General features: G+C 39.3%; 2 protein-coding genes across 2 annotated transcripts; both read right to left on the reverse strand.

Annotated features, from left to right (window-relative positions):
- Window positions 1–2,526: 2,526 nt before the first annotated feature.
- LOC113097347 (trace amine-associated receptor 7e-like) lies at window positions 2,527–3,525 on the reverse strand. Its single transcript, XM_026262600.1, has one exon. It carries the CDS (start codon window positions 3,523–3,525, stop codon window positions 2,530–2,532), a length of 996 nt encoding a protein of 331 aa, XP_026118385.1. The 3' UTR covers window positions 2,527–2,529.
- A 4,456-nt stretch (window positions 3,526–7,981) lies between these two features.
- On the reverse strand, window positions 7,982–9,466 carry LOC113097337 (trace amine-associated receptor 7e-like). Its single transcript, XM_026262587.1, has one exon. The coding sequence runs from the start codon at window positions 8,999–9,001 to the stop codon at window positions 7,982–7,984; it is 1,020 nt and encodes a 339-aa protein (XP_026118372.1). The 5' UTR covers window positions 9,002–9,466.
- Between the last annotated feature and the right edge of the window lie 1,872 nt (window positions 9,467–11,338).

The raw sequence follows: 11,338 nt of genomic DNA on the forward strand, positions 1-11,338 counted from the left end.
GGCTGAGGCCTCTGGCCAGAAGAAGCTTATGCTAAGCAGTGATCAGGATGCTATCCTAAGCCTCGAGTCCTCTGATCTCCCCTCTCTTTGGGGTCAAGACTCACTCCTTCTGAAGTTTAGCCATTGGACGTTTAGCCATTGTCCCCGATTACTGTCAGGGTCCTGTCTCCTTCTCTTGCTTTAGCTGTGCTCTTCCACACTAGGCAGAGATTTGAAAGTCTGATGGCATGGGCATTCTCATTCCCCAAAGCGTTCTTGACGCAGCTCTATTTCCTGAAGAAGAACGTCTAAGGTTATGTATGTAACCCTGGTTCCTCGAAGGAACGAGATGGTGCGTTGCAGTGCCACACTTCCGGCATCGCTGGCCAGAGCTTGCTTCATCCTTTGAGGCTGGTTGCCGGCTTTGCCGCTCATGCTTTTATGCATCCTGGTCTCTGATGTCACTCGCCTATGATGTCTCACCCATCCATTGGACTGATTACAAACGTTATTCAGAGACGTCACGCTGGAGGCGTTCCCCAAAGCGTTCTTGATGCAGTGTCTCATTCCTTCGAGGAACCAGGGTTACATACGTAACCTTAAGACTTTATTCTCTTTTTAGGACATATAACATTTGTACACAACAATATCATAGAGATAGACAAATGGCACCAGCTGAACTTTATTCTTACTACTCACAGTTAGCACAGTACCGACTGTTCAATTCAATTTTATTCAAGTTTATTTGTATAGCACTTTTTACAATACAAATCATTGCAAAGTAACTTTACAGAAAATTAAGTTTCTACAATATTTAGTAGTAGCTTATAAGTGGTGACTGAATAGGAGAAAATTATTAGTCATTCAATCTTTTACATTTTTAACACACTCTGTTAGCTTAGATAATTTAGAAGTTTCATCTGGTCTTGTTGAGATATATATTTGAGTATCATCAGCATAACAGTGAAAACTAATCTCGTGTTTTCAAATAATATCACCAAGGGGCAACATGTATATTGAAAATAGAAGAGGACCTAGGACAGATCCTTGTTGGACTCCATATTTTACTGGTGATAAATGAGATGACTCCAAATTTAAATAAACAAAATGGTAGCGATCGGACAGGTAGGATCTAAACCATCTTAGAGCCTGCCCTTGAATACATGTATAGTTTTGTAATCGATCTATACGTTTGTCATGATCTATGGTGTCGAATGCAGCACTAAAATCAAGTAAAACTAGTAATGAGATGCAGCCTTGATCTAACGCAAGAAGCAAGCCATTAGTAATTAACAAAGTGCAGTTTCTGTGCAATGGTGGGGCCTGAAACCTGACTGAAATTCTTCATACAGATCTTTTTTTTTTTTTTTTGCAGGAAGGAGCTCAATTGAGCAGACACACCTTTTTCAAAATATTTTGACATAAATGGAAGATTTGAAATTGGACTGTGACACTCACCACTCTCTTGTTGGGAACAAGGTAGACACAAAGACAATATGGACACGGTCTGTGTCACTAGTTAAAATTGCTTATTTCTCTGGATTTAAACATTCTTCAAAACATCGGGATATTTTACTAAAATAAATCTTACATATTGTGCATTTAATATAAACATCCAATGTTACACAGGAGAGAAAAGATTGCACAGCAGGCTAAACAATTATTAAATTTTTTTTGGGTTTAAATGCTATTTTTATTTTGAAGCAATAGCCTCATAAAAGTGAAAGTTGTGACATTTGCCAAGTATGGTTACCCATACTCGGAATTGGTGGTCTGCATTTAACCCACACAGCATTTAACACAGCAGTGAGAAATCAAAAGTTAAATCAGTGCTCTATCAGGTCTTACTTTAATCAGAATATTTGTGATGTTTGCCTTAAATTTAATTCTAGGACTTTTTTTTTTTTTTTTTTACTTTTTGAAGGACAACTAATTAAATATACGTCATCATTTACATCATTTTTTTTTTTTACATTTTATCAATAGTAAAGTGGACAAGCTTTAATGTCTGGCCCTGCTATGGCCTATGTCTCATCATCTAAACTGTTCTACCATGAGGCCTAAAACATGTATTCATCCCCACAATAACTAGACATTCATTAGATATTCAGAACAATAATAAGACTGCTCTGATGAACCTGTTAAATATTGAAAGTTATATTACATGTTTTTACCAAAAATTTGACCAAAGAAGCATATGAAACTCGCCTTTTATTAGAATTAATTTATATTTAATTAATAATTTTGTATATTCTAAAAAGAAAAAGAGTGATCAGTTTTACAGATGTCTAGAATTAACATTTTTAATCAAATTTATGGATATATTACTGATCTGTTGAAAAAGTTTTTTTTTCATGTCATCCAACAAACATTTTTACTTTTGATAAACAATGCTGATTTGTGCTTGTAATGAGGAAGCAGGTTTTGAATAACATGCCTGGTTTTATTCAACAAAATATAATATTTTTACTGCACAATAATGATCAAAATTAACATTAGAAATACTAAAACATAAACACTAGAAAACTGAGGACAGTTGTTTGTTTTTCATTAAGAGTTTAATGACAGGACATTCATCAGAGAGGAGTCTGTGTTCAATACTCTTAAAGTAAGAATAATCTTAACACTTTTCTTAAACCAAGGGTACAACAGAGCATAGAGAAGTGGATTTATGGAGGAATTAAGGTAAACGAGAACCAAAACACTGTTGATAACTTTAGAAAATGAGTAATCTTTTAAGAAATTTGTTAAAGATAAAATATAAAATGGCAGTAAACACAGGAGAAACACAAAGACCAAAATCCCGAGTGATAATGCGGCTTTTCGCTCTGATTTGTCACTTACTCTGTTTTTGGAGGATTCTGTTCTGTTGTGAATCTGAAGAGCTCTTATAGCAGTCGCATGTTTTTTAGCAATAACAAAAACATGAGTGTATAATATTATAATGAGTGTACAAGGCATAAGAAATACAACTACGAGGTCGACGAGGGTTGAAACCTTGTCTATGACATTAAGACATTCTCCTGGACACATGACACCAGTGAATTTATTAACATAAAGAAGAGCAAATATATAAAGGAGTGAAAACAGCCAGTTAAATATAGTTGCTATGCAGGTGACAGTGGGTGAGATCTTTTCAGAGTAAAGAAAAGGAGAGCTTAAAGCCAAAAACCGATCAACTGCTATGAGAGCCACAGTGTGAATAGACACGGTTGTTGCCTGAAAAGTCACAAAACTGAAAACTGAACACATCAAGGGGCCAAAAATCCAACATGATTCAATAAGCCAAGATAAGTGAAACGGCATCACAAAAACTCCAACTAGAAGATCGGACACAGCCAAAGAGAGGATGAGGATGTTCGCAGGTGTGTGGAGCTGCTTGAAGTGACTAACAGAGATGATGACCAGCAGGTTTCCACACACGGACAGAAGAGACACAGATGCTGCAGCCGCATACAGAATCACATAGACAGAAAAAGAAACAGATCTCTCTGGACACAAATATTCCTGACAGACATCGCTTTGGTTCACTGCTGTAAGATTCATTTATGAAGTACTCTGGAGAGACATCAAGTTTTCCTTCTTGAATTGTATAGAACAAAGCAACAATTAATTTGAATCTATTAGTTGTATGTCCACCAGAGTGAGTCCAGTCCCATTCGCTCCTCAGTGTAAAGGGTTTGCATTGTTCCCAGTGAGCAGGATGACACCAACTTTGGCAAACAATACATTTCGCAATTGTTTTATACGTAAATGTCTCCTCCCCTCAACAATAAATGTTTAATAATGTGCTTCTGCTGGGAGTTCATGTTAATTACTTCTTCATCTTTGCACATAATCACTAAATATTTCTTCATTCTTTTATCATTATATCTTCAGTTTCAAACTCAATACACAAGTGTTCTGTTTTCACTTTTAAATGAAAAACAAACAAACAAAACAAAAACATCGATATACGTTCCATAATTTTTTCCAGTGTTAACTAGTGATACTAAATTTGGCACTTTTATCCAAAGTACTTCAGACGTTCAAGAAGAATGATATAGGAGACACAACACTGGAACAAATATACAGATAATCAAACATTGTATTTGTTTTTATATGAATTTATACTTGGACTCAGACTGGACAGCAAATTGAGTTTCTCTCACTTCAAAGTTCAAAATAACAACCAAACACATTTGTATTTGTCTCTTATCTCCACAGCAGCATTATAGTAAAAAAAAATAAAATAAAAGTGATTAAACATTATTTACATAATTTCAATTTCAAACTGCTATGAATCATGGGGGAAAAACAAAAGCTTTTCAAATATAACATTTTACAAAAAGAAGATAAATAAACAATAAATTAATTAGGCAGCCCTTTAGCAAGATTTTTGCATTTGTTTCTCATTTTCAGCCCTGTGTGTGAGCAGGTCAAAGGTGAACAGACTGTCATTAGAGCGGAGCTTAACATGCAACTCCACATTTGACATAGTGGTTATTTCCTGTCAAAATGTGTCAGCTGGTAAATCTGATTCCTCTTCAGCAACATGAGCTGCATCGAGAAAGCTGTGGATAAAGCCTCCAGCGTAACGTCTCTGAATAATGTGTGTAATCAGTCCAATGGATGGGCAAGGACGTCATAGGTGGGTGACGTCAGAGACCAGGAAACATAAGAGCACGAGCTGTGAAGCCGCCAACCAGCCTTCTGTCTTCAGAAAGCGCTCTGTGTGTGTGTCAGTCCCAAAAAAAAAAGGGACACACGCAGTTCGTGTGTTGTCTGCTTGAGAGTGAAGTGCCCAGAATCAGCTCTCGAGCAGTGTTAATTTTGACAGCAAATTCGGATTTAGTCTTAGTCTTAGTCTTTTGAATAACACACCATTTAGTTTTAGTCACATTTAGGCATCTGAAATGTTTTAGTCTTAGTCTAGTTTTAGTCGACTAAATATCATAAGAGTTTTAGTCTTAGTCTAGTCTTAAGTCTTTTAGTCTTAGTCTAGTTTTTTTTTTAGTAGAACAAAGTCAACTTAGTTGACTTGACTAAATGTTTCCATCAGTCTGTTATGGAATGGTATTTATAAAATAAGCGCTTGGTGCGCCCTGCAACACCAACAGGGTTGGCAGATGGATCTCTTGAGGGCAATGAGGAGAGATGGGCAATGCGGTGTACACTGTTCTTCCCCAGAGGGAGCGCTTCTCTCAGTTACCGCCTGGAAACATAGCGGTGCTAAGAGGCTTGCTACCTCTATGGAGGTCTCTAGAGCAGCTAGTACTGTATAGTCATCCCCTGCCGGTCCGCCACTTCAGGGCACCGAGCCAGTGGCTCTAGGTGCACCAGAGGCAAGTCTCGTGAGACTGGTTCCCTTAGAAGCTCACATGGCGGCGTGGGAGCCCCTACCAAGTGTCCTTAATGGGGTCCTGCTCCAAGCAGGCTCTGGTCTAGTCTTCCTAGCAGACGACGTGGGTCTGAGGACCATCGTTTTTAGGAGATTTCAGCTATGAAAGTCCTGATGCTGTGGCTCAGGACCTAGGAGGGCAGACCGTCTCCTGCCGGTGCACCACTTCAGGGCACAGAGCTAACTGCTCTGATGACAGCTGAGATCAGCCTTGAGAGGCTGATTCCCTTAGTAGACTATTTGGCAGCATGAAAACTACTGCCAAATGTGTCTCAGTAGGTCCTACACACTGTAGTGAGAGGCCACAGAATCCAGTTCTGGTGGCCCCCAAGCAGGCTCTAGTAATGGAACAGAACACCCTGCCCGCACTATGTGGAGTGGCTGCCATCCGACATGGCAGATCATCTGCCTGAGGATGCTGGCCGTGGTTTGAGCACTACATTACTAGTACTAGTAGCCCCGTTCTGGCCGGGCCGGGTATGGTTCCTCAGCCTAATTTCTCTTTTTGATGGAACTCCATGGGAGGTTCCCATCAGGAGAAATCTCCTCTCGCAGGCGGAGGGTGCGCCCCTGCATGGAGCTTAGAGGCAATAGGTGTGGTCTCTGAGGAGGCACAACTCTTAGCTTCTGGTCTCTCAACCGGGGTTGAGGTTCCTCAAAGAGGAAACTGTATGCCTTGAAGTGGAAGCTTTTCACTTCTTGGTGTGGAGACCACCAGCTCGACCCAGTTAACTGCCTGGTTGGTAAAGTGCTGGAGTTCTTGCATGCCCTTCTCTCCGCAGGCCAGGGTTCCTGAAGAGGAATGTCTAAGGTTACGTATGTAACCCTGGTTCCGCGAAGGAACTCGATGCTGTGTCGCAGTGCCTCACTTCCGGCTCTCTGGCCAGCGCTTGCTTCATCCTTTGAGGCTGGTTGCCGGCTTTGCCGCTCGTGCTTTTATGCTTCCTGTTCTCTGATGTCACTCACCTATGACGTCTCGCCCATCCATTGGACTGATTACACACGTTATTCAGTCATGCTGTCATGCTGGAGGCATTCCCCAAACCGTTCCAGATGCAGTGTCTCGTTCCTTCGAGGAACCAGGGTTATATACGTAACTTTAAGCCGTTTATTCTCTTTTTAGGTCATATAACATTTGTACACAAAAATATCATATAGATAGACAAATGGCACCAGCTGGATATCTTAATTCCCAGAAGACCCCTGCTGAACTTTATTCTTACTACTCACAGTTATCACAGCACCGACTGTTCAATTCAATTTAATTCAAGTTTACTTGTATAGCACTTTTTACAATACAAATCATTGCAAAGTAACTTTACAGAAAATTAAGTTTCTACAATATTTAGTAGTAGCTTATAATTGGTGACTGAATAGGAGAAAATTATTGGTCATTCAATCTTTTACATTTTTAACACACTCTGTTAGCTTAGATAATTTAGAAGTGTCATCTGGTCTCGTTGAGATGTATAGTTGCATATCATCAGCATAACAGTAGAAACTAATCCTTTATTTTCTAATAATATTGCCAAGAGGGCAACATGTATATTTAGAAATAGAAGAGGACCTAGGACAGATCCTTGTGGCACTCCATATTTTACTGGTGATAAATGAGATAACTCCCCATTTAAATAAACAAATTGGCAGCGATCGGACAGGTAGGATCTAAACCATCATAGAGCCTGCTCTTGAATACCTGTATAGTTTTGTAATCGATCTATGAGTATGTCATGATCTATGGTGTCGAACGCAGCACTAAGATCAAGTAAAACTAGCAAGGTTTTAAAAAAGATTGGAGAATCTTGTGTATTGATTGGAGAAAAAAGATTGCACAGCAGATTAAAAAAATTCTTTTTTGGTGTAAAAGCTATTTATTCTGAAGCAATAGCCTCCTCAGTGCTCTATCAAGTCTTACTTTAATTAGAATATTTGTGATGTTTGCCTTAAACTTATTTCTAGGACATTTTTTACTTTTTGAAAGGCAACTAATTAAAGATACGTCATCATTTACATCAAATTTTGTAATTATATCAATAATCAAGTGAACAAGCTTTAATGTCTGGCCCTGCTATGGCCTACTGTATGTCTCATCATCTAAACTTTTCTACCATGAGGATGATGGCCTAAAACACATATTCATCCCCACAATAAATAGACATTCATTAGATATTCAGAACAATAATTAGACTGCTCTGATAACCATGTTAAATGTTGAAAGTTTTATTCCATGTTTTTGCCAAAAGTTTGACCAAAGCAGCACATGAAACTTGCCTTTTATTAGAATTTATTCATATTAAATTAATAATTTTGTAATATTCTAAAAAGAAAAAGAGTAATCAGTTTTATAAATGTCTAGGGTTAACATTTCAAATCAAATGTATGGATATATTACTGATCTGTTGACATTTTTTTTCATGTCATCCAACAAACATTTTCATTTTTGATAAACAATGCTGATTTGTGCATGTAATTAGGAAGTGGTTTTTGAATAACATGCCTGGTTTTATTCAACAAAATATATGGATAATCATATTTTTACTGCACAATAATGATCAAAATTATTAACATTAGAATATACTAAAACATAAACACTAGAAAACTGAGGACAGATGTTTTTTTTCATTAAGAGTTTAATGAAAGGACATTCATCAGAGAGGAGTCTGTGTTCAATATTTTAAAAGTAATAATTATCTTTACACTTTTCTTAAACCAAGGGTACAACAGAGCGTAGAGAAGTGGATTGATGGAGGAATTAAGGTAAACGAGAACCAAAACACTGTTGATAACTTTAGAAAATGAGTCATCTTTTAAGAAATTTGTTAATGAAAAAATATAAAATGGCAGTAAACACAGGAGAAACACAAAGACCAGAATCCCGAGTGCTAATGCAGCTTTTCGCTCTGATTTGTCACTGACTCTGTTTTTGGAGGATTCTGTTCTGTTGTGAATCTGAAGAGCTCTTATAGCAGTTGCATGTTTTTTAGCAATGACAAAAACATGAGAATATAATATTATAATGAGTGTACAAGGCATAAGAAACACAACTATGAGGTCAATGAGGGATGAAACCTTGTCTATGATATTAAGACATTCTCCTGGACACATGACACCAGTGAAGTTATTAAAATAAAGAAGAGTCAAGTTGTAAATGAGTGAAAACAGCCAGTTAAATATAGTTGCTATGCAGGTGACAGTGGGTGAGATCTTTTCAGAGTAAAGAAAAGGAGAACTTAAAGCCAAAAAGCGATCAACTGCTATCAGAGCCACAGTATGAACAGACACACCCGGTGCCTGAAAAGTCATAAAACTGAAAACTGAACACATCACTGGGCCAGAAATCCAACATGATTCAATGAGCCACGATAAGTGAAATGGCATCACAAAAACTCCAACTAGAAGATCGGACACAGCCAAAGAGAGGATGAGGATGTTCGCAGGTGTGTGGAGCTGCTTGAAGTGACTAACAGAGATGATGACCAGCAGGTTTCCACACACGGACAGAAGAGACACAGCTGCTGCAGCCGCATACAGAATCACATAGACAGAAAAAGAAACAGATCTCTCTGGACACAGATATTCCTGACAGACATCGCTTTGGTTCACTGCTGTAAAATTCATGTGTGAAGTACTCTGGAGAGACATCAAGTTTTCCTTCTTGAATTGTATAGAACAAAACAACAATGAATTTTAATCTATTAGTTGTATGTCCACCAGAGAGAGTCCAGTCCCATTCGGTCCTCAGTGTAAAGGGTTTGCATTGTTCCAAGTGAGCAGGATGACACCAACTTTGGCAAACAATACATTTCGCAATTGTTTTATATATAAATGTCTCCTCCCTCAACAATAAATGTTTAATAATGTGCTTCTGCTGGGAGTTCATGTTAATTACATTTCCATCTTTGCACATAATCACTAAATATTTTTTTCATTCTTTCATCATTATATCTTCAATTTCAAACTCAATACACAAGTGTTCTGTTTCCACTTTTAAAATAAAAATATTTTAAAATATTAATTTATACTTGGACTCAGACTGGACACCAAATTGAGTTTCTGTCACTTCAAAGTTCAAAATAACAACCAAACGCATCTGTATTTGTCTCTTTATTTTCCACAGCAGCATTATAGTTTTTGTAAAAAAAAAAAAAAAAAAAAAAAAAAAGTAGAAGAAGAAGAGTGATTCAACAATTTTTTACTTAATTTAAATTTGCTATAAATCATGGGGTAAAAAAACTAAATATTTTCAAATACAACATTTTACAAAAAGAAGATAAATTACTGCCTAAACAATAAATTAATTAGGCAGCCCTTTAGGAAGAATTTTGCATTTGTTTCTCATTTTCAACCCTGTGTGTGAGCAGGTAAAAGGTGAACTGACGGTCATTAGAGGGGAGCTTAACATGCAACACCACATTTGACATTGTCTCCATCTAGCGGTTATTTCCTGTCACAACGTTTCAACTGATTCCTCTTCAGGAAGTCGAGCTCGAACCATAGGTGGGTGACGTCAGAGACCAGGAAACATAAGAGAACGAGCGACGAAGCTTGCAACAGTCCTTCTGTCTTCAGAAAGCGTTCTATGTGTGTGTCAGTCGCTATCTGTTTCTGAGTCTTATTTAGTGTAATTTGTCCACTGATAAGCTCCATTTGTCAAAGGTTCAATCAAGAGAAGTTTTGGACAAGAACAGGCAGCGTTCATGCTGTGTGTTTTCCCTGCCAGCAAAAAAAAAAAGGTAGGGACACACGCAGTTTGCTTGAGACTGAAGTGCGCAGAATCAGCTCTCGAGGGAGTTGATGCCTGCGATGCGAGCATTTTGTTTTACTCTCATAAAGCTATCTTTGAGAAGTGAGCCTTCACTGGCATTTGTCGCGGTGCCAGCCGTGCTTTCGCCGAGGCGGAGTGGTGGTTGTACTTGCGGGTTTCACTTTCGGTTCTGCTGGAAGGAATGTAGACGGGCAACTCCCTATCTTCTTCCTTAACCACCAGATCCGTTGCCCGCACTCGGGGGATTGGAAGCCTGTGTTTGTGGTTCTTTCTCCACGGTGAGAGGGCGTATCGCTCTGCTCGTCTTTCTCTGATGAGATTGATGTGGAAGGCGTCGATGAGCTCGCCAATTGCACAAGCACCAGTTACACAAGCATATTAAGCCTAATATTATAATGAGCAGCATTAATGAGGAGTGGAGCTCGCGCAGTCGGCTCTTGGGCAACTGATTGTGCTTTTCTCCTTGTAAGGGCTCCGCTCTTGCCGGGCACGCTCCGAGGAGTGTGTCATGCATGTGATCTTGCGGTTGTGGTTGCGCTGCTGCTGAGGCATGGCAGCGTCCGTGATCGTGGGAAGAGTACATGATCTGGCGAACAGGTTCGAGATGTCTCGTCCTATCTCCTTCCGTGTTCCCTAGATGTAGAGCTTGTTCTCGAGGCTTGGAAGCCCGTGCTGCGGTTTCTTCGCCCTATGAGGCAGAGCTAGCTGCAGAATTCATCTTGCTCTGAGGAGATTGATGTTTGTGTGACTGAGTGACAAAAAAAAAACATGCGTGCAGCCGAGGCAACGTGTGTATTACACTGTTTCGTTTTGATGTGAGTTTTTCGGCCTGAGTGGCGCTCCCAGGCCGAAGGCTTCTAGTGGAAAGCGGTTCTATGGACCGTAGTTTTCACTGGATAGCCTTCGGCACTGAGCTAACTGCACTGATGACAGCTGAGATCAGTCTTGAAAAGCTGATTCCCTTAGTAGACTACTTGTCAGCGTGAAAACTACTGCCAAATGTGTCTCAGTGGGCCTGCTCACTGTAGTGAGAGGCCACAGAACCAGTTCTGGTGGGCTCCAAGCAGGCTCTGGTAATGGAACAGAACAACCTTCCCCGCGCTATGTGGAGTGGCCTCCATCCGACATGGCATATCATCTGCCCGAGGATGCTGGCCGTGGTTCTCTTTATGATGGAACTCCATGGGAGGTTCCCGTCAGGAGAAATCTCCTCT

This window comes from Carassius auratus, unplaced genomic scaffold, assembly GCF_003368295.1.
Source record: "Carassius auratus strain Wakin unplaced genomic scaffold, ASM336829v1 scaf_tig00216187, whole genome shotgun sequence".
Lineage (NCBI taxonomy): Eukaryota > Metazoa > Chordata > Actinopteri > Cypriniformes > Cyprinidae > Carassius > Carassius auratus.